This window comes from Leptodactylus fuscus, chromosome 4, assembly GCF_031893055.1.
Source record: "Leptodactylus fuscus isolate aLepFus1 chromosome 4, aLepFus1.hap2, whole genome shotgun sequence".
Taxonomy (NCBI): domain Eukaryota; kingdom Metazoa; phylum Chordata; class Amphibia; order Anura; family Leptodactylidae; genus Leptodactylus; species Leptodactylus fuscus.
The window spans coordinates 53,639,572-53,667,444 of record NC_134268.1 but is presented as its reverse complement, the minus strand read 5'-3'; the positions used below and the strand labels follow the sequence as shown (position 1 = coordinate 53,667,444).

Here is a 27,873-nt window from a genome sequence, read left to right as displayed (position 1 = left end):
CCATAGTTAAATTTGTAAACAATTAAAAGTTAACCCATGGTAATTTATACGCTAATGCTTGCCGACTTTTTTCATAGTTTCCATCTCCGCTTTCCAAAATTTATAACTTTTTTTTAATTTTTTTGTCAGCATAGCCATGTGAGGGCTTATTCTTTGCATGATGCGTTGGACTTTCAGTTGGTCCCATTTTAGGATGCGTTTTATGTGGGGGATTTTTTTTGTGGGGCAAGTTGTACTTTTTATTGGTCCCAATTTTTGGCATGTACAACTTTTTATTGCTATTTTTGGGGGAGGTGAGGTGACCAAAACACATTCATTTGTGGCAACACGTTAAATTCTGCAATTTCAATACTGGATCTAAGGGGTTGAAAGGGGGGCAATCTTACTGTAATAGTACGCTGCTAAATAGTAAGAGGTTGAACATTTTTAATGATTAATACATTTTCAGAGTTTTTGAAGATTGTTCCTAACTATTAGCAGTGACAGTCTTTGCTTTTATTAACTGTCAATGGATACACCCTTGAATAAAGAAACTTTGTATTGTTTGGAATTTCATGATTTCCTTATTACATACCCAGAAACAAGCAAGAACTACTATATGCACAAAAAGATAACCCAGTCACAATAAACAAATCATTGCTGGGTATTCATGGTAGTATCCATAAGCAATTGATCAAGACTGTCATCACTTAAAACTCTCCAAATTTTTCAATTATTTATATTTGCAAAAATGTTTCACTTTTAATTGTCTACAGAATTAAATAAGGTTATTTTCATGGGAAAATCCCTTTATGCTTAAGCCCCATGTTACAAAAAATTCTGCAAAAAAATTCACTGTACCTGCTAAGTGAATGGGATTCTGGCTAATCCCATCCACACATTGCAGAAAAAAATCTGCAGCAGAAAAGCTGTGATTTCAAAAATCACAGTATGTCAATTATACCTGCCGAAAAACTGGCATTTACCATAGAGGGGGCAGAAAGTCCACCGTGGATTTTTCTGCAACATTTTTTTGCTGGGTTTCGCTACCTGGGGTCTTAGCCTTAATGAAAACTCTGCATCTTCCTATGAAGATCTACAGTTTCTAAAGTAGTTCATCACTGTAAGATGCTCAGTAGATCTTAGGCCCCATTCACATCTGCATTAGGGTTTCCATTTGAGGAGTCCACTTGGGGACCCTCGAACAGAAATCTAGACATATTAAAAAGCGGTTACCTGGGAAACCCGCGGACCCCATAGACTATAATGTGGTCCGTGTGGTTTCTGCTCGGTTTGTACACAAAACATGCAGAGAGAAAAGTCCTTCAAGCAGTACTTTTCTCTCCGCATGTTTCATATGGAAACTGAGCGGAAACCACACGGACCCCATTACTGTCTATGAGGTTCGTGTGGTTTCCTTAGATAACCGCTTTTTAATGTGTATAGTTTTCCAGAAAACTCCCCAAACAGAAACCCGAACATATGTGAACCAGGCCTTAATTTATAAAGTACAAAAACATCAATGAGATTTGTTACTTCATTTCATATTCCAAAAAATTCTATTGTAAACTGAGATGATTTATAGGTTTTTAGAATGAATAAAAGCAGAAATGTATAAAAAAAGTTAATTGAAATGTATTTCCCAGATACTGTACATACAGTAGAAATGTCTTCACATTTTTATCTGATATTCTCTAAAAATAATACAATTCCAGTTTTGCTTTCTAAGACACCATGGAATGTGTTCTATAGCACTGTGGCATTATGGGATGGAAATGTCCACCCTGGCTCTGGGAACATGAAGTCACCACTATGATGTATTATTTCATCCCTTACAGTGTAAAAACACATAATACAATTCTGCTTCTGCCTCTGAATGTATACTCATTCAAGTATATCAACTACAGTATAGTGAAGAGAAAGAGACTATACATTCTCAGATATACTAAGCAGGTAGTCTTCAGAGTCCATGATGTGGTCAGTCCACTCTTTACAAAGGTCATTCATTGATGGTCCCGTCCCTCCATACTCTGGAGGAAGGATATTCTCTGCAAAGTGCTGGTGAAGAGTTGGCAGGTAGTTGCTACCATGTAGGTGGATCTGAAAGAATATAGAAAAAAACAATGACTGTATTGTGTTGTATTTGGATTTCATATGAACTCTTAGGCCTCAGGCCTGGTTCACATCTGCGTTCGGTATTCCGTTTAGGGAGTCTGCACAGGGACCTCCCGAATGGAATACTGAACGCATGGACAAGTGTTGAGATTATGAAAGCACACGGACCCCATAGACTATAATGGGGTCCATGTGTTTTCCTTGTGGTGTCCGCACAGAACATGCATAGAGGAAAGTACTTCATTAACTACTTTCCTCTCCACATGACTTGTGCAGACACCACGCAGAAAACACACAGACCCCATTATAGTCTACGAGGTCCTTGTGCTTTCAGTGCTCACTGCTTGCCAATGCGTTCAGTATTCCATTCAGGGGGTCCCCATGTGGACTCCCCAAACGTAATACCCAATGCAGATGTGAACCAGGCCTATGACCCCCACGTTGCAGTTGCTTCTTCTGTTCAAGCTTTTTCTTCTGTTGCAGATTTAGACATTTTTTAAAAAAATTTTTTTGCACCTAAGCCAAGAGTGGATTGCGTTGCTGTCCGGGTCTCCACTGGTCTACATTCTGGTTGTGTTTTTTCACACAGAAAATACCTGCTCAGTTAGGTCAGAGCTATGGCCAGGAATTGGCCATTTCCAAGCAGAGACTAGTGGAGACCTGAGCAATAGAGGACAGGTAATGCAAGTATCAGTTCTTTTGTTATTTTTCACTGTGATTCCGCCGCCACCAATGTATATCTTTGGCCAAGTGATAGATATATGTCAACTTCATTACACAGGAACAAAAGTGAGATCGACACAAGACATGAGATCAACTACACATCTGCATCACTCCATTACCATACAATGTAAACAAGGCTCACAATAGACAGAAATGCTCCAAATAAAATTCAGAATCTTTTTGCATAATATCTGAACATAAGTAACGCAATTGGATGAAGTACCGTATTTTCCGGACTATAAGGCGCACATAAAATACTAGAATTTTCTCAGAAATTGCAAGTGCGCCTTATAGTCCAGTGCGCCTTATATATGGATCTGTCCTACCTCTAATGGAAGTTGCAGAAACTCAATTTGAAGCTGTCTCTTCCCCAATACAACTGGTTGGGTCCGCCGCGCCGAAGTGACCGCTCCGTGACTGCTGCACTCTGTGGCGCGATGTTAGGACAGCGTCCGGCCATGTTGGCTGCTGGCCGTGCCCCCTCGCTGCCTTACGTGTTCTTCACAGCAGTCTGTTGTGTGGGCGGGGCCTGGGCCGCAGCCCCACCTAATTTGTGTCACACTGGAGAGCTGGGAGCGCATCATCCCCCGGAGCTGCTGCTGCTTCTGTCCCCTGTGTCTCACACAGAACAGAAGCAGCAACAGGCGCCTTATAGTCCGGTGCGCCTTATAGTCCGGTGCGCCTTATATATGAACCTAGATGCCTTAGCAGGCTTTTATTGCAGGTGCGCCTTATAGTCCGGTGCGCCTTATAGTCCAAAAAATACGGTACATGGGATATTTTCTCTCTACTGTTTATATCACTGAACTCCAGGTTGTGATCGCTTTCTAAGGTGGGGGCCTGTGTTCTGTAAACGCAGCTTTTTGGCCCGACAGAAACGCTGTGACAAAAAATGCTTTGTTTTACATTACCAGTAAAGTGGATGGGATTCTTTTTTTTTTTTTTTTTTATGTAGATTATGAGCCCCACATAGAGCTCACAATGTACATTTTTTTTTCCTATCAGTATGTCTTTGGAATATGGGATGGAAATCCATTCAAACATGGGGAGAACATACAAACTCCTTGCAGATGTTTTTTTGCCCTTGGCAGGATTTGAACACCAGGACCCTAACCACTGAGCCACCGTGTGGCCCCAAAGTGGATGGAATTCTGGCTAATCCCATCCACACATTGCAGAACAAAAACTCTGCAGCAGAAAAGCTTTGTTTCTAAAAACACTCAAATTTTTGAAAATCACAGCATGTCATCTATACCTGCAAAAACACTGGCGTATTCCTAAGGTATAATAAAGGCATGAAGGAAAACCGAAAAATGCTGCAGAAAAATTGTAATGCATTTCTGTTGCAGCCTTTTCTGCAGTGCTTTTTTTGAGGGGGGGGCTTCAGCTCACTACATGGGGCCTTAGTCTAAATGACAAAAGCGATGTGGTCCTTAAGGGGTTAAGGAACAGGTATCGATTCCAAGAGTTCAGAATAATCATTGCCCTTTGTAATGGGGCCAATAGGTCAAAGCTGATCATTTATGACAGACAACAGATAAAAGATTTCACTTAGATGAAAGTTTATGGTTATGCTTTTTAGGTATAAAGTGAAACATAGATCTTTCACCAACTCCACAACTCACTGCATCAATATTCTTGGTCTCCCATGTAAAAACAGCAGGGGAAGGATGTTGCTCCTTTTACATCCGGTTGGAGAACCAGAACAATGGACAGATGGACCCCTAAAATATGGAGCTCGACAGAACCCTCTGCTATAATGGGTTTTTACAAGTTGTTTGACTTAACCTAAGACAGCCATACAGTACCCATAATAGTGCCAGCACCAGTGTCCCACCATAGTATCCGCAGGTGGCCATACAAACATTACCTTGCAGTTTACTTACCCTCTCCTTGATCTTGTCAGGAAGAAACGGCCTGATCAATGAATACACAGGATAGAAGAATAGTGGCTCATTTATAAGATGTATTCCCCGGACCTTAAGTGGGAAAGAGTCCTAGAAGAATAAACAGATATACATATATTAGTACTTTGTAGCATATGCATGTTTGCCAATCTGGGCAATACTGTTCTCTTTTGGGAGACTGTAGTAAAGATATAAGAAGTCTTATAGTCCATGCAATGCTCTTCTGGGAAACATGTATGCAAAATAGCTTTCTTCTAAGCTGTGCCTCTAGCACCACCTGCTGGAAGACAGCATTCCTGTAAGTCAACATTAGCCTAAAGGGTAAGACAATGACTTATAGAACTGTTGCCTTCCAATAGATGGTACTAGTGGCACAAGTTCTATATGTCACATAACACACTGGGCAGATTTATGAAGCAGTTTCCAATGGCAGGTATAATAAAAGCTGAACTGGTGTAAGGTGCACCTGAATTATCAAGAGATTTCGTATTCTTAGTGAATCAGGTGCATGCTGGTTGCCATAATGGAAGCCAATGCAAGTCCGGAACTGGCGTAGAATTCCAAAAAACTGCATGAATTATAATAAATATGTTGGCGCTATATAAATAAACTATATTATTAGAAAAATGTATTACTCTGCCCACATTAGCAGAAAGAAGCGAGGGAGTCGCAGAACGGGGAATGTCATTCATCTATGGCGAAAGAAAACGCCGTACGCCAAATATTGTGGCACATTCTCACACACCTACACCAGAAAACTAACATAGATGCGTTGATAAATTCTCCAATTATTTCAGTTCCATACGGTTTTCTTGCACCAGTTTGCTTATTGGATTTTTTCAGAATTAAGTACTGCAAGGTCACAAGGAAACTTTGGGGATCATGTCTCTAATATGTAATTCTACTACCTTACTGTGACTCGTTCTTGCTGAAATATCACAGTATACCCGGTCTTAATGCTCAAAAGCTTCTGGCATTTCGCAGAAAATTCTTTTTTTTTTTACTCTTATGCAAATGAGATTCTTGGTTTACCTGAGGCATTGCCGAACCTGCAGGTGCGCCCATAAATATGCAATGCATAAAAATTTTCTGCAAAATGCCAGATCACATACACATAACAGACAAGACAGGAGAAATGGCAGGTCCTCTTTTATTATACAGAAGGAGGCAGAACATCCGGCTCTGCAGCTCTTCAGTGCAGGAGTCAGTGCTATATGATCCTAGGATGCTGGCGTATGTACTGAAGACTGTAGCCTAGATGGAGAGCTGTGGGTTTAATGCAGGCCAAAGTTAAAAGCAAAATATCTAATATAAAGATTCAGAAAAAAATATTATTTTTGCTAATTCCTGCACTATAGTTATTATTATTAATTATTATTATTTTTAATAACTAGAGTTATGCTTCAAACCAGTGGTTCTCAAACTTTTTAAGCGTGGTACCCCCAAGTGAGTATATGTCCCAACCCAGTACCCACAAAGTAGTGCCTGTATGACAAAATTGTGAGGAGCTAAGGGATTTCTATGGCAAACAGGAGCCCTAAAATGGCCTTAGGCTGTCATGTACCCATGTCTGTTGGGCCTGCCAGAAACATCTAGTAAAATGTATAATATACTGCAATACATAAATATTGTGGTGTATTGTCAGCAAACACCTCAAGTTCCTTTTTGGTAAAAAATTATGTTAAAAGAAGTATATAAAGTAAAAAGCGTAAGAAAACAGTCCCTTTTAATATAAATGAAACAAAAAAATAAAAAGCTTAATGAATTACAGTGTGATGTTATATATTCTGTACACCGCTAAGAAAGAAAATGCAATGCGAGAATTTTTGTTTTCATCATCTCATCATGTAATGGGATGTTTTTCGGTCATCCGACCTTCCACATGCCTGATCTATGTAGGAAATGCAAAGTTCTCTCCAGGACATTTCTTCCCTTTGCTTTATAACTCTGCGAATGTCTGTATACTCGGTGGTCTTTGCTTCTGTTCTAGCATGCTTTATAATTTTCTACTACTCAATAAAAAAAATAAAAATATGGAAAACAAAATCTTGTGATAAAGGAAAGAAAAATAAGGCAAGAAATGAGAAGATTAATCACAGAGCTTATGAAGTTAAGCCTAAGGCCAGTTGCAAACAACCATGTTGTGGGTCAGTGTGCTATTTGTGTATTTCATGTATAGCAGACTGACCCATTCTTTTCTATGGGCCTGTACAAACGACTGTGATTTTCACAGTAATGTGTGCGGGCCAAAAGTCCAGGGCACATCAGATAGGACAGGTCCTATTCCTGTCCTATTTTGCAGCCCATGCTTTTGTGGCTCTTATTCATGTAATGAAAGGTGCCATGGAAGCATGGCCCATGCCCAGGCGGCACACGGAGACATCCCTGTGTCCCCTGTATGCAGCCCTGTTAATTCACGGCCGGCTGGTTCTAGCATGGTCGACTGCAACGGGCCTAAGTGTCATCCAAGTGCTTTCCATCCCCTATGGGGGCTCTGTTCCGTTCTGATGTCACGTTGCGGGATAGGACCTGCTCTATAATCATCAGAACAGGGCATCAGACGCCCCTCAGAAGACCCTTGACCTGCTCACTCAGTCGTGTGTATGAGGCCTAACTCTATCACTAGTTTTTAAAATCTACAATTACAAAAATACTATTTTTTTTTTCTTTTCACAATAATATTCTAAATCAGATGTGACGCTTCCCATTTCCTAATATGCCCTGTATGCCAGTGTAAATCTAATAACATTACATTCTATGACTATATGAATATGGCGGCGAGATGCCTTTTCTGAGCACCTGAAGCTTAGTATACTACTGAGTGACAGATCATTATATTCACTGGCTGAGAGCAAAATAATGAAAAAAAAAGTCACCTACTGTCATGACTGCAGCAATCCTCTTGGCAATAGTCGGGGTAATCTGAAATGCATGAACTAATCTCCATCCCTGTAGATCGAATATTGCCTTGATCCCGTTCCTCTGAGTCTCTGCCTCCTTGACTATAAGCTCAGATGTTATGAGGCTCACTCGAAATACCTCATATGCCGTAAACTGCTTTGGGTCCCATTTTTCTGCAAAAATGGAGGAATGTATAGAAGCAGATGTTTTATACATGGTAATATTGCTAATAGGTTACAATATTATCAATTATGGGATAAAGCTGGATTATTTTACAAAGTTAAAACAGTATTTATAAGTGGCTTCTAATCTTCCCAATAATGTACAGCTTATAATGTATGCATTAAATAGCCCATAGGTCCCCTTTATGACAACAGATGGCAGTATCCACCAGAGGTTCCTTTTGTATACCTGTTTGGAATAACACTGTGATATTCCATACAGAGGGGACCAGTAAAAACATGCATGGATGCATCCTAAACATCACATGGATCCCTATTGGTGATGCCATTTTTAGGCATCTGTTACATGCATTCATTTAATGTATCTGCCAGAAGCTGCTCCGGCACATACATTACACATGTTGGGGAGGGGGACGCAGTGAAAAATAACTTTGCAACCCAGCCATCATTTAGAGACCTGCCGCCATCCCCTGGATGTCCATTTGGACGTTGGTGCCACACAAAGGAAATGCACACAGATCGCTGCTATTTGGGAAACTTCAGGACATTTACCAAGTCTTCTGGTAATGTTTGGGGCACAAATCACCAAGTCACGATTTTGGTGTAAATATGGCTGTGCGCCAAAAACTGCAAATATTTAATCCCAGAAACTGGACTAAAATATATAACAACCCCTGCCCCCCTTGTGTCCTGTATTATATTTCATACATTATACTATATATTTAGACCATCATTCTTTTTTATTATTATTATTATTATTGTTGTTGTTATTATTATTATTATTAATAAATTAATAAATGTTATTACCTCTTGAGCTCTTTAAGTCTAAGGCCCCACATTTCGGAAACGCAGATTACAGATTCTGTTACGTTTTTTTTTTTAACTGAAGCCAAGAATGGCAACAAAAGGAATGAGAAATATATAGGAAGTACACACACTGCTACCTTCCGCTCAGTCCACACTTGGCTTTAGCTCAAAAACAGTGCAGCAAAATCTGAAACAAAAAAAATAGCATTTCTGCAACATGGGGTCTCAGCCTTATGGCGTTTTCTGGCCCCTAAATGGATCCACAGGATAGGTATCCATAGGTATTCGTAGCAGCGCTGCAAGTCCCTGGAACTACCGATATGCCTTGGATGGGGCCGCTGCACCCCACCCATTACTTAAAAAGGAGCAGCCTGCACAAACTCTGTCCACTAGCAGCTTCCGCATCTCCCACAATAGCTGATCTGTGCAGAGTTCTACCCAACAGATCAGATACTGACTGCCTATCCTGTGAAAGAGGGGCTGGACAACCCATTAAGGACACAAGCAGTTTTTTTATGCCTATGGAAATGCTGGCGTTTTCTGTAACGGTAGAATAGAAGCAGGAAGTCCACAGAAGAAAAATCTGCAGACTTTCTGTAAAAAATTCTGTGTTTCCACTGCATGCCTTTTCCACAGGGTTTTTTGGCGCGGTTCGCTACTAGAGTCCTTAAATTGATACCTATACTCTATTAAGCACTTATAATATAATTCTTTATTTAACTGAAGGTAAACATGAAAATGTATATAGAAAGTGTATATTTACCAATTCTATAGATAAGAACTTGGCTTCCATAAGCATCTCGTGACTGCAGCACACCATGATAGCCAGCAGCATAGAGTTTCTGAAGAGGAGATGGGCGTAAGTCAGCAGTAATTTCTGGACACTCCTTTCTCCACTTCTGGTAATTTTTCAACAGCTGAAACAAATAGAATTGTTAGAGTGAATGTACATAAGATAGACTTAGATACAGACTCAGATACAGTTAGATACAGGCTGCCATATACACTGATCTCCTGTAGACAGCTGCTCTAGTTTACAGTATTATGTGAACTCTGCTGAACCACACCGGCCATATACAGTACATGAAATACCTGACAGCTGTGCCAATGGTACATATACAAATGCACACTCGGTTCAGCCAAGTGTGCATGTGTGATGAGAAAGGAGAAAGCTGCTTCCAGTTATATCTGGTGATGGCTTATTTCCCTGTGAGCAATAGGTTCAGGTTTGCAGAAATCAAATAATCCATCCTTTCTCCATACATAGATATCCGCTGTTGGGGAGAGTTTAGATATAAATATAGACAAATTTGTGTCATATTAAATACATGTCAGTCACACATCAGATAGTGGACATACTAGACAAAACGATGTACACACATGCATATGCTCTACTCACACACTGGTTACATGTGAAATACATATGGAAACATTCTGTGTTCTGTTTCATCCCAAGAACTGAATAATGTAATGCAATTTTGGGTTGGATTAGTCATATGACAGACACCAACTTTCATATCCCATCACCATGTCCTATTTTTTGATGGACTGTTAAAACAGCCCCTTAGTAATAGGGTTGATTGATCTATGCTTTTGCGCCAAAATTCAGGTGTTTTTCCCTTTTTTCTTGTGTGTGCTAGATTTATAGATTGATGGCTCTGTTTTTTTTGCACCTTTTAGGTTCCGTATATACTCGAGTATAAGCTGACCCTAATATAAGCCAACCCCCCTAATTTTACCACAAAAAATGGGAAAACTTATTGACTCGAGTATAAGCCGAGGGGAGGAAATGCAGCAGCTACTGGAAAATTTCAAAAATTAAAATGGTTTTTGGGTGCAGTAGTTGCTGGGTGCTAGGAAAGGGGAGGGGGTGTTTTGGTTGTCTGTCTGCCCCTTCCCTGAGCTTGAGGACTGTCCCCCCCCCCCCCACTTGGAATTCAATCTGGCTGAATATAGGGTATCTGCAGTGCTCCGATTAACCCCTTCCCGACGGAACAGGAGCACTGTAGATACCCTATATTCAGTAGACCGGGCACTTTCAGACACAGAGATACCTAATGTGTTTGTGTCTCATAGTCATTTTCTACTTTTATATGTATTCTAGGGAAAGGAGGGATTTAGAACTTTTATTTATTTTATTTATTATATTTTTTAAAGCTCCTTCTTTTTTTCTTCACTATTTTATGGAAGATTCTATACATTACTATTGCGGCTGGTCATAGACCCCCCCCCCCCCTCAAAAAATAAAATAAAATATTTTTTTGCTTGACTCGAGTATAAGCCGAGGGGGGCTTTTTCAGCACAAAAATGGTGCTTAAAAATTCGGCTTATACTCGAGTATATACGGTAAATTCACACAGGGTTTTTGGTCAAGATTTTGAGGCCGTATTCGTCTCAAAATCCTGACCAAAAATTTGGTTCCCATTGAAATCAATGGGAGCCATTCAGATGTTTTTTTCCGGGAGCTAATCCCATCTACACATTGCAAAAAAAAATCTGCAGCAGAAAAGCGGTGCCTTAGTCTTATGATAAATCAGCCTCAATTCTTTACAGTCCTGTGACATCTGTTGCATAAATGGCTATCACACTGCCATTTTGTCATCCAAGTGATTAACACTTAAAAAGTGTTGCAGAAACTTTAGAAGTTATCCCGTATTGATAGGTTAGGGGATAACGTCACGATCAGTGAATTACAAGGACAGGTTTGGTTCCCCCTGTCCTGATGGAGCTGCAGGCTGATCATTTGACCCACTGCTCTCTTTATAATCCATGGAAGCACCAGAGATAACCAAATGCTGTACTTGGCTTACTCCAGCGCTCCCAGAGAAAATGAATAGAGTGAAACCCCATTAGACCAGGGAATCCGGACAACCTTCTTGGAATTGGTGGGATCTGACTGTACTGAACTCCACTGACCATGTATTAAGTATCAAGCTAATCGTTCTCAATCTAAGACTATTTGTACAATGTGTACTAATCCATTTACAAGTAATGTTCTGGTATATGATAGTACAATGACTTTTGGACACTATTACAAAACTGCAGCATTCTTTCACATTTCCAGACTACACAGACATCTAGTATTTGTCTGTTACTAAATGCAATCTCTTCCGCAAAGACAGAGCTGTGATGTGTTCATTAGACAGTCAGAAAGAGAACAATGTCTATTATAACCAGAGATGTAAGGTTTGGTTCACATCTGTGTTCTGGTTTCCGTTCGGAATGGAAACTTAATCAACATAAAAAGCAGTCACCTAAGGAAACCCATGGACCCTCAAAAAGGACGAAAAATCCGGAGAGAAAAGCGCCTCTTGCAGCGCTTTTCTCTTCGCATTTTCCATGCGGATAGGGGAACAAAATCCCCAAATGTATTGCAAGTAATGGTGTGAACCCAGCATAACCTGGGCCTCAATGTGAAATCTGTAACAGGATCCACCCCCTACCATATGCCATCTATTATATTGTTGTCTCCTTATTGGCAGAAAGACCTTTGGCCACCCTTAGGCACTAGGCTCCATTTGTAACTGCTAACCCTTCACCCCCTAATATGTGACTTGCCTCGAGTTTGCATGTGATATATAGCATAGCACAAGTATCCACATGACATGAATTGCTTCCCTTAGGATATTAGCTGAGGGAAATAAACAGGCTGGTATTAAGAAAAATGATAGACATGTCACTGCAGATGAGTCAATTCTGTATGCTCTTATTTTAGTTATATTTTATAGCAGGGTGAGTGCAACATAATATCAGGTTTAGAGATGAGCGAACACTAAAATGTTCGAGGTTCGAAATTCGATTTGAACAGCCGCTCAATGTTCGTGTGTTCGAACGGGTTTCGAACCCCATTATAGTCTATGGGGAACAGATACTCGTTAAGGGGGAAACCCAAATCCGTGTCTGGAGGGTCACCAAGTCCACTATGACACCCCAGGAAATGATGCCAACACCTCTGGAATGACACTGGGACAGCAGGGGAAGCATGTCTGGGGGCATCTAACACACCAAAGACCCTCTTTTACCCCAACATCACAGCCTAACAACTACACACTTTACACATTCAAAAAAACCTCTATCAAAGTGGGAAAATACCTGGAAACCTTCTTTACTCCCCAAATGGATGGACACAAACCCCAATTTAAGCTCAACAAACAGTAACAACCACCCCTTTAAATCACGTTCCCCATGACAACCACGGATGGAATAGACAATGGGAAATCCAAAAGCCCTCACCCTTAACTGTCATTTTGAGTGTGTGTGTGTGTGTGTGTGTGTGTGATGTGGTAAGACCTTCCAAAATTCACTTTTCTAGCCCTTAACATGAGCCCTTCCAAACAAAGTTACAGGACCTTAAGCTGAGCTACCAGCAGAGATTGAGGCCCTTGGCATGAGTAGAGCCTTGCACCAGCAGTGTTTTTGGCACTTAGGGTGAGTTGAGCCTTGTACCAGCGTGTGTCCCTTAACATCAGGCGGGCCCTAAGTTCTGCGCTTTGCACAAAAGTTCCACATTAACTAGGCTGAATGGTACAAAGATTAGTAGGCCCGAGAACCAGGAACAGGTCTTGCAATGGCTGTCGGATAACACTTAAAGCACATTGTCCACCAGCCAGGCAGCCTCTACCTCCTCTTACCCAACAGTCTTGTCCTCCTTCCACCCAAAATTCCCAATCTTCCCAGAACAATAACCCCAACTGTCCCTGCTCCCCAGAGCTGTTCTCCCTTCCTTTGACTGTACCGCAACCTGCCCCTCCATTTCGCGATTCCACGGACCTAACAGACGAGTATCTGTGTCCAGATGCTCAAACACTAGAGTCTCCTCCATTCCATCTCCGGTCGATTTGGTGGCTGATGACCAGCAACCCACCCTCATCGACGACGATGAGACGCAGTTGCTGTCAGGGCAGCCAGTTGACATGCGCATTGTGCAGGAGGAGGAGGCGAGACAGGAGTTGGAAGAGGAGGTGGTGGACGACGAGGACACCGACCCCACCTGGACAAGGCAGATGTCAAGCTGGGAAAGTAGTGTGGATGTTGAGGCAGGTGCAGCACCAAAAAGGGTAGCTAGAGGCAGAGACATGTCCAGAGGCAGAGGTCAGCTGCTTTGCCGAAGCCAGGCCAGACCCGGAATGTCCGAAGATGTTCCCTTTTGTACCCAGCCCAGAAAAACTCCCCCATCGAGGGCACGTTTCTTGAAGGTGTAGAGTTTTTTCAAGGAATGCGCCGAGGACAGATATAGTGTCGTCTACACAATTTGCCTCTCGAAATCGAGTAGGGGCCCTGAGAAGAGCAACCTGTCCACCACTTCAATGCACCGTCATTTGGAATCCAAGCAATGGAATCAGTGGCAGGCAGCAACGGCAGGACAAACGTCGCCCGCCGTTCATGCCACTGCCTCTGCTCACAGTGCTGGCGATGCACTCCAGAGGACGAGCCAGGACATCACTTCATCTGCCTCCGCCACTTTGTTGACTTCTCCCTCATCCTCCCCTGTTTCTGTCTTATCTCCTTCTCCTGCACCATCAAAGGCACCATCAGGCGCTTCTTTACAACAACCCACCATCTCTCAGACATTGGAGCGCCGGCAGAAATACACCGCTAACCACCCACCCACGCAAGCCTAGAACGCCAACATCGCTAAACTGCTGGCCCAGGAGAGGTTGGCGTTCCGGCTTGTTGAAACTCCCGCCTTCCCGGACCTGATGGCAACTGTGCTACCTCACTATGCCGTCCCTAGCCGTCTCAACTTCTCCCGGTGTAGCATCCCCGCCTTGCACCAGCACGTGTCACTCAACATCAGGTGGGCCCTTAGTTCCGCGCTTTGCTGCAAGGTCCACTTGACCACCGACACTTGGACAAGCGCCTGTGGTCAGGGATGCTGCAGTGCTTATCTTTAATGACAGGCAGGGTGAATGTGGTGGAGTCTGTTCCCCGGGTGCAAACTGGGGTGGCCTATCTCCTCTCCCAGGCCAAAATTCATGGCAGGAGTAGACTGAAACCCTACGACGCTGCAACCTCCACCACAGCTACTAGCGGCAAACGCTAAAACACTGGTGTGGGGAGACGTCAGCAGGCGGTGCTGAAGCTCATCAGCTTGGGGGACAGACAGCACAGTGCCTCCGAGGTCAGGGATGCCATCCTGGCTGAGATGGCATTTTTTTTTCCCTGCTACACCTGGGGCCTGGCATTTTTACGCCTGTGATAATGGCTGGAACCTGGTAGCGGCTCTGGAGCTTGCCAGCCTCCAACACGTTCCATGTTTGGCCCACGTCTAACCTAGTGGTGCAAAGTTTTTTAAAAACATACCCAAATGTACCGAAGCTACTGTTGAAAATGCGGCGCTTGTGCGCCCACTTTTGCAAGTGCACAGGAGTCACTGCTAGCCTAAAAACACTCTAGCAAGGCCTACATCTGTCCAAACACAGGCTGTTGTCCGTCATTCACACACGCTGAAACCCTACAATACCATATCTTGAGCAGGGTGTGTGAGCTGCACAGACCTTTGATGGAGTTCCATCTACAAAACCCAAGGGTTCCTCAAAGTCAGCTCCCAAAGTTTCTGCACCATGAGTTTCCAGGGGTGGCAGAGTTATGGCTAGGGGCAGAGGCATGGATAGGGATGATGTCTAGGGGCAAAAGCATTGTGTATGTGGAGGCAAGCTAAGCAGGAAAAACTGGGGGTACAAGCTAAGGCATGGACTGGGGTGATGTCTAGGGGCAAAAGCAGTGTGGATGTGGAGGCAAGCTAAGGAGGAAAAACTGGGGGTACAAGCTAAGGCATGGACTGGGGTGATATCTAGGGGCAAAAGCAGTGTGGATGTAGAGGCAAGCTAAGCAGGAAAAACTGGGGGTACAAGCAGCCGGTGGCATCATCACTGACAAGCACAGCTGTCTGTCAGCTGACAGGCTGACTTTCACCAAAATGAACAGACAATGGATAGACTCATCATATACATGTCAGTTACATGACAAATTTAGTGCAATTTGCAAGTCCAAGATGGTTTGGAGATCTGCGGAGAGGAATCTCACCACCTCTTGCGGGTGCCATCATTTGGAAGGCAAGCCCTGGGCTCAGTGGGTGAGAGCAAGCGCAGGATAATCGTCGTTTGGCCTGGCGGCCACTGCCTCTCCCACTGTTGACAGGGCTGGCGCTGCAGTCCAGACCAGCAGCCAGGACACCTCCACATCTGCCTCTGACACTTTGGGGAGTTCACCCTTATCCTCACCTTTTCCTGCCATTTCTCCTTTTGCCCGCGCCATCATGCGCCTCTTCCCAGCAACTCCCCATCTCCCAAGCCTTTCATTTCATGCTAAAGTACAGCGCAACCCACCCACATGCCCAAGGCTTCAACGGCCTCATCTCAAGAAATCTGGCCCAGGAGATGTTGGAATCCCGGCTGGGGGACACTCTGCCCTTTTTGGGCAGAGTGTCTACTGCGCCACCGCACTGTGCCGTCCACACCAGCACTTTCCCCCAAACATGAGGCGGTCCCTAAATTCAGCGCTTAGCCCTAAAGTTCCATGTGACCAGTTACGAATGGACAAGTGCATGCGGACAGGGACGCTACCTTTCAATTTGGGCACAGTGGTTGAATGTAGTTAAGGCGTGGACCGGGTCGCAAAATGTGGTGGCCTGACTTGTCTCCCCACACAACATTCCTGGGAGGAGGGCTGAAACACCACCCTCCTCCGCTGTTAAATTGACCCCAGCTACGAGCTGGAAACGCTGCAACACTGGTGTGGGGAGACGTCAGCGGGCCGTGCTGAAGCTCATCAGCTTGGGGGCCAGACAGCACACTGCCTACAAAGTGAGTCATGCCATCCTCGATGAGACGGCAATGTGGTTTTTGCCACTGCACCTGGGCCCAGGCATGTTGTCATGTGTGATAATGGCCGTAACCTGGGATCGGCTCTGTAGCTTGGCAGCCTGCAACATATTCCATGCCTGGGCCACGTTTTTAACTCATTGCTGCTAATCTTTTGAAAAAGGTACCCCAATGTTCCTGAGCTACTGGTGAAAGTGTGGCGCTTGTGCGGATAGTTTTTAAAGTCTATAGTTGCCGCTGCTAGCCTCTATGCACTCCTACAACGCCTGTACCTGCTGGAACAACGGCTGTTGTGCGACGTCTCCACACTGCTGGCACTAAACATATCATGTGTTGAGCAGAGTGTGTGAGCAGCACAGACCTTTGATGTAGTTCCAACTCCAAAACCCTCGGGTTCGTCAAAGTCAACTCCCTCAGTTGCTCAACCATGAGTGGCCATGGGTGGCAGACTTATGTGAAATCCCATCCCATCCATTGCACTGGACACGAAACATTAGCATGCGCTCAGCACAACTTCGGATATGGCAGCTGCGTTAAGCAGGGTGCAGGGTACAACACAGACCAGGCCCGAGCACCAGGAACAGGTGTTAGAAATACTGCAGCATCTGCCATTTCCTTCCAATTTTGGGGTTTTGGACCCGCCACCGACTTGTCTGGACCTAAGTGGGGATCATGAGACACAGTTGCCATCAAGGCAAGCTGTGGTCATGTGCGGTTTGCAGTAAGGGGGCAGTGCGCAATTGGAAGAGGAGTTGGTGGATGACGAGGCCACCGACCCCACATGGACAGGGGTGATGTCTAGGGGCTAAAGCAGTGTAGATGTAGAGGGAAGCTAAATCAACAAAAAACCTGGGTAGAAGCAAAGGCATAAACTGGGGTGATGTTTAGGGGCTAAAGCAGTGCAGATGTGGAGGGAAGCTAATTCAACAAAAAAAACAGGGTAGAAACAAAGGCATAAACTGGGGTGATGTTTAGGGGTGAAAGCAGTGTAGATGTGGAGGGAAGCTAAGCAGCAAAAACAGTGGGTAGAAGCAAAGGCATGCAAAACTCTACCCTGTTGGAAGACTTATTCCTAGGTCTGGAACACGTTAATGGCCCCCCTGGACAAATTACTGCCACTCAGGGGCCTAGTGTCACCAGCAGGGACTAGTATAGGCGCATGTTGTGGGAATACCTGGCCGACACCAGCTCTGTCCTCTCCGATCCCTCTGTGCTCTACAGCCTACACTTATTTTCTCATCTTTTTTTCTGAACTGCACATCTCTTGCCTGCTTCCTTTGGGATCTTAGAAATGGTGGTCCACTTCCAGAGATGGTAACTTCAATAGACAGTGTAACGGGAGTAGCTGAGGGATCGCTGTCAACCACTTTTTGGCACAAAATTAACTTTCAAAGCCAAATATGGTGCAAGTATATGATGCAAGGACACCTACACACCTATCTCTGACACATTGGGGAGTTCACCCTCATGCGCCCTTTTGGCCTGCACCATCATGCGCCTCTTCCCAGCCACTCCACATTTCCCAAGCTTTTCATTGCAGGCAGAAGTACAACACAACCCACCCCCATGCCCAAGCCTTTAACAGCCTCATCGATAAACTGCTGGCCCTGGAGATGTTGGTGTTTGTTTAGGCTTCTGGAGACCCAGGCCTTCCGTCAGCAGATGGCAGCTGGGGCACCTCCCTATGCTGGGCCTAGCCGTTACTACTTCTCTTGGTGTGCTGTCCCTGCCTTGCGCCTGCATGTGTCCCATAACATCAGTCGGGCCCAGAGCTCTGCGCTTTGCTGCAAGGTCCACTTGACCACCGACACATGGACAAGCGCCTGTGGTCAGGGATGCTGCAGTGCTTATCTTTAATGACAGGCAGGGTGAATGTGGTGGAGTCTGTTCCCCGGGTGCAAACTGGGGTGGCCTATCTCCTCTCCCAGGCCATGGCAGGAGTAGACTGAAACCCTACGACGCTGCAACCTCCACCACAGCTACTAGCGGCAAACGCTAAAACACTGGCGTGGGGAGACGTCAGCAGGCGGTGCTGAAGCTCATCAGCTTGGGGGACAGACAGCATAGTGCCTCCGAGGTCAGGGATGCCATCCTGGCTGAGATGGCATTTTTTTTTCCCTGCTACACCTGGGGCCTGGCATTTTTGCGCCTGTGATAATGGCTGGAACCTGGTAGCAGATCTGGAGCTTGCCAGACTCAAACACGGTCCACGCATGGCCCACGTTTTCCAACTTGTTGGTGCCATGTTTCTTTGAAACCTACACCATTGTGCCTGATATACAGGTCAAAGTGGGGCCATTTTCGTAAGTGAGAACTAGCCTCTGCTAGGCAGAAAACATTCAGAGCACACTCCTCTCATCTTCGCACCGTTGGCTGGCGGAGGAAGACGAGGGGGTTGGAGTGGCATCTGATGTCCCTATCCCACACGAGGCTAGAGGGTGCACTTCAGTGCATCCCATTGCTTCACCACAAATGGTGTGAAGGGGAGTGGAAAATGGAGGAAATGGAGAGTGAGCCTTACAGTTGGGGCCAGCAAAGGCATGCCAAGTAACACACTGGCACACATGGCTGACTTCATCTTGGGTTGCTTTTCAACACATATTTCACATCATGAAGAACAAATAATACTGGATTTTTACAAGCCTCGAACCCCGGTCTAGGTCTAATGTCTGTTCCTTTCTTATATTAGGGGAGAGGGAAAAAAAATTACTTCAGTGATACGTTTAGCGTACATAGACTGACTATTAATGTGTATCCCACTTAGTGTTGTTAGGGTTACACACCGTCACAACCAGGCTAAAGCTTCTATAGCTGTTGATAAAGTCAACATAACTTTACGGTATCCAAAAAGACAGCTGGTACCGACAGAGAGCAAGACAAATGTCAACCAAAGCTGTGAGCTCTGAACACCCACAGTGACTTTGGCGTCATCATCATTATAAGGGAGCGGGTGGTAATAAATAACTTGGCAGTGCCTAAAACCCAAAAAGCTTATACAACTATATTTACATTAAGATACACAAATGACACTTTTCAGTAGCATGTCATGAGACAAGCTGATAAGCTCTTCCTTTGTGCAGTGCTATTTGAAAGTTAAACGCTGCCTTTATTTTAATTCTGGAGAAGGTGCAGACATTAGATTTAGAACATGTTGTCTTCATTGTCCAAATCCTCTATATAGGTAACGTGTTTTTCGGGCCGAGCTGTCTGGGAACGAGCTGGTGCAGCACTGACAACCTGGGTGAATATGGCAAGAGCCTGAGATGTAAGGTGAATGAATCCCCAAATTATTTGTGGAATTCCCAGTGAGACAATGGCACTATCTACCAGTAGCAAAAATTGTGGGTGCACGTAACCCCCATATATTCTTTGAATTCCCAGTGAGACAATGGCACTGTATAGCAGTAGCAAAAATTGTGGGTGCACGTAACCCCAATATATTCTTTGAATTCCCAGTGAGACAATGGCACTGTATAGCAGCAGCAAAAATTGTGTGTGCACGTAACCCCCATATATTCTTTGAATTCCCAGTCAGACAATGGCACTATATACCAGTAGTAAAAATTGTGGGTGCACATAACCCCAATATATTCTTTGAATTCCCAGTGAGACAATGGCACTGTATAGCAGTAGCAAAAATTGTGGGTGCACGTAACCCCCATATATTCTTTGAATTCCCAGTCAGACAATGGCACTGTATACCAGTAGTAAAAATTGTGGGTGCACATAACCCCAATATATTCTTTGAATTCCCAGTCAGACAATGGCACTATATACCAGTAGCAAAAATAGTGGGTGTATATAGCCCCAATTCTATTGCTAGGGGACTTGCAGGGTATTTCTGAGGTGAAGGTGGGGGGGCACACCGTTGGAACGGGGATTTGGGGTGTATATATGGGGTATACGGGAATACACTGTCATTGTATTCCATTCAGGATCCTGGGAAAGCTGGGTTGCGGCGATTGAGCCCGTCAGTGCCACGTTACACTGACAAGCTTCTCCCTGGAATTTAGCTCTTATAAGAGCTGTTGGTTGTCTTCTCCTTCCTATCCTAGCCTGTCCCTGTCTACCCAGAATCTAAGCCCTAGCTAGCTGGACGGAAACCTCCGTCCTCGGTGAATTGCAAGCTCAGAATGACGCGAAGCTGGGCGTCGCTGTTCTTTTAAATTAGAGGTCACATGTTTTCGGCAGCCAATGGGTTTTGCCTACTTTTTTCAACGTCACTGGTGTCGTAGTTCCTGTCCCACCTACCCTGCGCTGTTATTGGAGCAAAAAAGGCGCCAGGGAAGGTGGGAGGGGAATCGAGTAATGGCGCACTTTACCACGCGGTGTTCGATTCGATTCGAACATGCCGAACAGCCTAATATCCGATCGAACATGAGTTCGATAGAACACTGTTCGCTCATCTCTAATCAGGTTCACTTACAATTCATCAGCAAACAGGATTATAAACCTTAGATCAATGTGTAAGAGAATTAAAGGGGTTATTGAGAATAATATCAGCAGCAAACGGCTCCAATCCCCTGGCGATCCGATACAGAACAGTCTATTGGGCAGTGCTGCAGTACCAAAACCCACCACTACTCATCATACGGCAAGTGAGTAACAAGGCCCCTGACATGTAAATATTACTGAGGGCCGCACTGTCCCAGAACATCCAATCTGGGGGGTGCCGAATAAGGATAGGTTATAAAGTGTATAACCCTCTTAATATATTTGTTGCTGTTATTTTTTTCTTGAGTAACCTGTTTTAAAAGACAATACAGAAATAATGAACGGAAAGGTAAACTCAGCCTCATGGGCTTGCTGTGATAATAAAGAAAATTTGATACATTGAACCTACATTTTGTTTATATGTGCATGGCCATCTTTACAGTCAGTGGATTATAAACTAAAGGGGGAAAGGCCACTGATACGTAGGGAAAGAAGAATTTTTCTTTTTAAAGTTCATCAATGTTTCTAATGCAGAATTTTACGAGTTGTCCACACTTGATAAAGACTTCCCCACGTAGGAGCTATACTATATACAAGTTATCTCTGGCTTTACATACACATATAACAGAAGCTCCTTAAGAAACTTATTCATCCCTAATCGGGGCTCACAAATCAGAAGGAGTATGCAGAAAGGGAAAGAAGAGAATGTGTGTCATTAGGAAGATAAAGTAATGTATTGTGTACAACATTTCGGTTAGCTTCAAGGAGTTGTCCAGGCAAAAATGGACCTTAAATTTATTATTTAAATAGGCCAAAGGAGATAAAAAAAATTACATAGTTACATAGTAGATGAGGTTGGATAAAGACATGAGTCCATCAAGTCTAACCTATAACCTACAATCCCTACAGTGTTGATCCAGGGGAAGGCATACTCACCTTTCTTGGTTGCTCCGGTGCCTCCCAGCACAGTCCGGACTTCTTGGTCCAGTGTTGACATGTGTCGGAAGTCGCAGACACATGTGACGACATGACAGGTCTCTTCCTATAGCCTGCTGAGACCGCTGATTGGCCCATTGCCTGGACAACCTCTTTAAGCTATAAGTGTGAATATGACCCTTGAGATGATAATACCCCTTAAATTATCACTGGCTTTCTGCCTAGGAGATTAATTGTAGAGGACTACAATACCAGGTACATCTCTATGTAAGACTCCTTTGCCTGTGCAAGCAATGACGGGAATATAGCAATTCATTCAGCAATCGTCAGCGGAGACATGTCAGGCTTTCCTTTATATTTTTTCTTCCTTTTGGAACCTACTGCTTGCTTTGGCCTCAAAAACTGTCATGGAAATTGCCACAAAATAATATTTGTGTTTCAAGCCTAAAAGGTTTTTTTTTCTAGAATCTCCATTAATAGGATTTATTCTGTGCGGCTTTACTCAAGTTCTAGTATTTTTTACATGGCTCATGGTCCATGTACAAACATTTGGGGGTCTCTGCCCTCATCATTTATCTATTGGGGTTTTCCAGCAAAGTCACAGGTTACTTATTTACTGGTACAATGAATAAAGTGTCAGTAACAAAATAACCTGTAATCCGCCACTTTTATCACTGTGGTTTACACATACAATAACATACGGTATTTCTCTAATGCTTGTAATTCTTACACTGGGTGCGAATACACTCTGTATTATGATAATTTCCTGTCTATATTCATAAGCACATGGCTGGAAATGAAATATGTGGTTTCTACAATACCGCACCCTGCAAAGAGAGCAAACATACAAAGGCTACATTCACACGTATTATTGTTCTGCAACTGATCTAAGCTATCAGAAAATTCCTGAATTTATTTTACGCAAGCATAACACAAGTATATATTATAACAAATCCAGACCCTACAGTCCCTACAGTATCATACAATCCCTAGGATCCTCACTCATGCATGAACATTATGTAGTCTGCACAGTATACAGTCATGGAGGGAATTGCAGACTATGGGATTGTTCCTGTTACTAAAAGAAGTGTTTCTAATGACAGTATTATAGTTACTCATTTTTCCCACAAGTATCCGATTTCCCATACAGATGCATGTCCAGCTTGGCCAAGCGCACATATGTACTGAACAGGAAGATGCTGCCGGACACTTCCCGTGACTTATGTCCCAGAGAACAAAAGCATTAGCATGTTGGAATCCATCTAGTGTCAGGATAAAGCTGGGAGGCCCCATTCACACTGGATAGTTGGCTGCTACTGCTGAGATCAGCAGGTTTGGCTCACGTGCATTTAGGCTCAATTCATATAGATTTTTTACACCCATTTAGCAGATCCATGTAAGGATTAGTCCGTATGTTGCGGAATTGCAGCACAAAAAGTGCTGTTTTACAGTACCAGCCACGCAAATGAGATTCTGGCTAAAAAACTTTTTTAAAAAGTTTACAAAAACACGTTTTTGAACAATGCATCATGTGAATTTTACCTCACACTTTCCCTATAGATAGGGAACTGCAGCGCCATTCCTATTACTTGAATAGGGGCAAACTGTACCTGCTCCCCATCTACTGCTGCAGCTTTTGGTGGCTGGGGCTGCCAGAACAGCTGATCTTTGCGGGGTATAAGTGTCAGGCCCCCAATCACAGGATCACAGTGGTGACGTCAGGGTATATGATGACATCCAGGGAGCCGGGAAAGGGCTTCAGCAGAGCGCTAGACACCACAAGGATGCCCAGAAGAGGAGAGGGAAGCTATTTGTTAGTTTTCCGCACCTCTTCTTGGCCTCCACTTGGCCTCATTTGAATGGGTTTGAAAGATGTCCGGCCATGAGCGCCAGTGAGCGTTTTATGCTCTCCGCCGTGAAACCGTTTTTTTAAAAAAATCGGACAGAGAGTGGGACATGCAGTACTCTGTGTCCGATTTTTAAAAACGGTTTTGCGGCGGAGCGCATAAAACGCTCACCGGCGCTCACAGTCGGACCCGGTCTGACAGCTTTCTGTCTTCTGCATGCAGAAGACGGAAAGCTCAGAACGGACTTCGGGCGCTAGTGTGAACCTAGCGTAATATGAGCCCAGAATATAATAATTTCACTTCCGGCTTGTGGGTGACAAACTGTTATGGTCCAGGTCAAAACCTGAAACTTTTGGAAATTTGGGGTATATTTTGGTGTCACCCAAACTGGTTTGTTCGTTTCTACTTTTAATATGTTGCTTCCTATCACTACTCAGTTCTGCTCATTCATGTATACAGCGTATCTGATGACTATAGAGATAAGTGACTGCCAGGCAGTTTTGGTGTTGCATATCTTTGGGGAATAAAAGATTTGGTGACCACTGTGCAAAATATTGACTTTCAAAGCCAGACCACACCAAGAACCAAACTGACTATATTTATATTCTAACCCAGCATAGGTAAAGTTAGGTGTCGGTATGATATATTAAGAGCACTGCCAACAGTATGCAATGTCATATAATTTTCCTCTGAGTGGTAAATGAAAGAAATAGCAAATGTCTAGAAAATGTCTATTTTTAGGTAGATTCTATTAATACAGTGTATATATTTACAAGCCTAATATATACACTGATCAGCCCTAGATCCTACCATAGACAGTGCAGCGTGAGAGCATATGATGCAACCTCTATGCTATATTAGTCTCACATTTCCAGTAGACACAGCGGCACGGCATGCCTGGCAAATCTAGAACCGACAAGTTTTCATAGATCCTTTTTCAGCAGTATTTTTACTAAAGGAACAGATCTTAAAAGCAAAGACAGTGTAGTGTCATAGATAGTATGTGCATTGTGGAGGCAGCTATCAGATGCCCTACTAATATAAGTGTCACCCCTCCACAACTGCAAATGTACACTGGCACTTACAAGCTTAGTTGTATCAGTGCATTAAAGAGGTTTTGTCATTAATGTGTCTGAACACTGTTTTAGCATCACTTGTGACTAGAGACATGCATGCTTTCCCAGTGTATATATAAACCATACAATGGGACTAAGACTGGGGCCCCACGTGGGGTAAACACCGTGATTTGCCCGTGGTAGAAACACTGCAGGAAAACTTGTGGCGTTTTACAGTCAGGGCAAAGTGGATGAGATTCTAGCACTGCAGACATGCCACAATTTCTAAAACCAGCGAGGTTTTGGAAATCGTAGCATGTCAATTATACCTACAGAAACGCCGGCAGTTTACCCATAGGTATACAGTAATTGAAATAGAAAGTCCGCAGGGGAAACCTACAAACTTTCTGTCTAAAGCGCCGCGGGAAGAACCACAATGCATTGCCGCTGTGGTTTTTCCTGCAGTGCTTTTTAGCCACGTGCAGCCTTAGCCTTAAAGGGCTATACCAACAAATAACCTTAGCACTGGTTAGATGATAAATGTTAGATTGTGGGTATCTGACCTCAGGGACTAATAACTTCTTCATACAAATATATCCTCATCTAGGTTGCATTGTTGGGGAAGAGGATAACAGATTGCAGGCCCCCATGATAGGGATGATAGCAGTCCAACCATTGTCAATTTAATACTATTCCCCCATACATTGCTTAGGTGATAAATATTGTCCATAGGCATTCTAGAAAATAAAAACAGTTGTAATACATGGTCCCCCTGCAATGATATCTAGTGGTCTCTGCAGACCTGCACTGAATGGAGTAGGATTACAGTATCAGGAAAAAAAAGTTCAGCTCCAGCAACATGTTAATGGAGTCTTTTGTTCTCTGTTCCTTTGTGGAGTTACAGTGTCATATATCAGGTCTTCAGCTCACACAAGAGCCAGGAAAGAAGTGGAGAGAATCTTCACCATCAGATTTTTCCCCACAAAATAGAACAACCATCTCTGACCCCACATCAGATACCCTACAGATGCCAAATGGGAAATATGGAGGGGCACTGCAGGGACACCGGTGACAAATTACTGATAACCTGGCATTGGAACTAGTTCTTTCCTGTTCCTGACTATCAGGATTTCTGGACCACTGGATACCAGATGAATAGATGCACATGTATATAACATGCCTATGTATTTGCATCATACACACACATGACACATACTATATAATGCAGATGACTGCCCTTATAGCACAGCAATAACTGGAGAAAGATAAATGATAAATAGATAAGGCCACATTCACATCTGTGTTGGAGCTTCCACCAGTGTTCACCTGAAATCGGTGGACTGCATGCATAACTTTTTCCTCTATGCCTTTCATTTTAAAAACAAATGACATCCGGTGGACCTCATATGTATCCGCCATCTTATCTGTCTGCCAGTCTGTTGTTCTGGTCCCAAACCAGAAAAATGCACAGCTAATGATAGTGTGAACCTGGGGTAATAGATTAGTAAACTCAGATAGATAGATAGATAGATAGATAGATAGATAGATAGATAGATAGATAGATGATAGATGGATAGATAGACTATATGATAAAATAGATTATATATTTAAGATAGATCATATAATCTGGATAATAAACTGTAACATGTATAGATCAATATAGCATTAGACATATAGATAGGTTAGATAATTATGTAAGCTATAGATAGAAAATAAATGAAAGAAAGATCCTATATAGTAACAGGTAATTTATAACTCTGACAGCCCTCATATTGTACATATATACTGTATACAGACTTACTCTGACAGCCCTCATATTGTACATATATACTGTATACAGACTTTCTCTGCCAGCACTCATACTGCACTTATATAACATATATAATATGTATATAGACTTCCTCTGCCAGCCCTACTGCACATATGTACTGTACATAGACTTATGGTCACAGCCCTCATACTGCACATATGTACTGTATACAGACTTACTGTCACAGCCCTCATACTGCACATACTGCAGATATAAAATATATGACATATATACTATGTATAGACTTCCTCTGCCGGCCCTCATACTGCACATATATCATTTATATACTATGTATACACTTACTCTGACCGCCTGCTCTATACAGAAGTCTCTGGCTCGGAGAAACCTGAGTAAGAAGTGATCTGGTAGCCCCGGGGGCCAGTGCCCACCCTCAGCCTCTGCCCTCTGCCGGAGGATCCTGATGGCTTCTGCCACTACTGGGCAGTGATCGGGCAGCTCATTCAGCCTGGGGTTCCCCTTCTCAAAGTCCTCCTGAGCCTCCGACATGTTCCAGTTTAGAAGTTTGGGAATGAATGTTCCCCCTCCTGCTGCCGGGAGGGGGCAGCTCTGCGGGGCTGAGACCTCTGCGGCTGCTGGAAGACGTGCAGCCGGCTCTTAAAGGGACAGCGACCCCTCCTCATTACATACGGACTAGGGCGGAGTTTACACTGTGGTATGCTATCAGTCAGTAACGCCTTGTCATTGTAGCACAGACATAGGTCTGGAACTGGAACTAAGAATATTGGATCTAAAACAATGAAAATCCATGTGTGTAACTGTAACAAGGTTGTTATGGAAATGACTCCTAGTACATTGTTACTATATCATGTAGTCTGTATTGTGCTCTAGTTCTTACTTTATTGTACTTGTACAGGCAGCAAAAAAAAACCAAAGATTTGTGATGCAAAATGTAGAAGAATTCTAAGGCTAGGTTCACACCTGCGCTGATCTCCGCTTCAGGATTCTGTTCCACAGTCCACTTTAAAAATCCGCTTTTCTCTCTGCATTTTTCCCCTTTTTTTGGGCGGAAGCACTTCAGACCCCATTATAGTCTATGAGGTCTGCAGATTTCTGTGGGTAACTGCTTTATTTAAAGGGATTCTATCATTAGAAGTCACTTTTTTTTAACTAAGTACACGTAGGAAAAGCCTTAAGAAAGACTATTCTTCTCTTACCTTTATTATTCTGATCCGCACCGCCATTCCTGAGAAATATCTTCTTTCTTCTCTATGTAAATGAGTTTGCAGACAGCTCTGGGGCGTTCCCCTGTGTTGTTCGAAAATTCTCCAGAGACGCCTCTGTCTTATTCTCCAGGCCGCCTCTTTTCCTGCGTCACCTTCGTGTTTTCAATGGA

The 27,873-nt window shown here is 43.6% G+C and overlaps 1 protein-coding gene across 1 annotated transcript; it reads right to left on the bottom strand.

Annotated features, from left to right (window-relative positions):
- Positions 1-1,664: 1,664 nt before the first annotated feature.
- On the bottom strand, positions 1,665-27,078 carry TTPA (alpha tocopherol transfer protein). Its single transcript, XM_075270465.1, has 5 exons — positions 26,823-27,078; positions 9,378-9,531; positions 7,605-7,798; positions 4,704-4,814; positions 1,665-2,079 (listed from the first exon to the last, which is right to left on the bottom strand). The coding sequence occupies exons 1-5, from the start codon at positions 27,024-27,026 to the stop codon at positions 1,906-1,908; spliced, it is 837 nt and encodes a 278-aa protein (XP_075126566.1). The 5' UTR covers positions 27,027-27,078; the 3' UTR covers positions 1,665-1,905.
- Between the last annotated feature and the right edge of the window lie 795 nt (positions 27,079-27,873).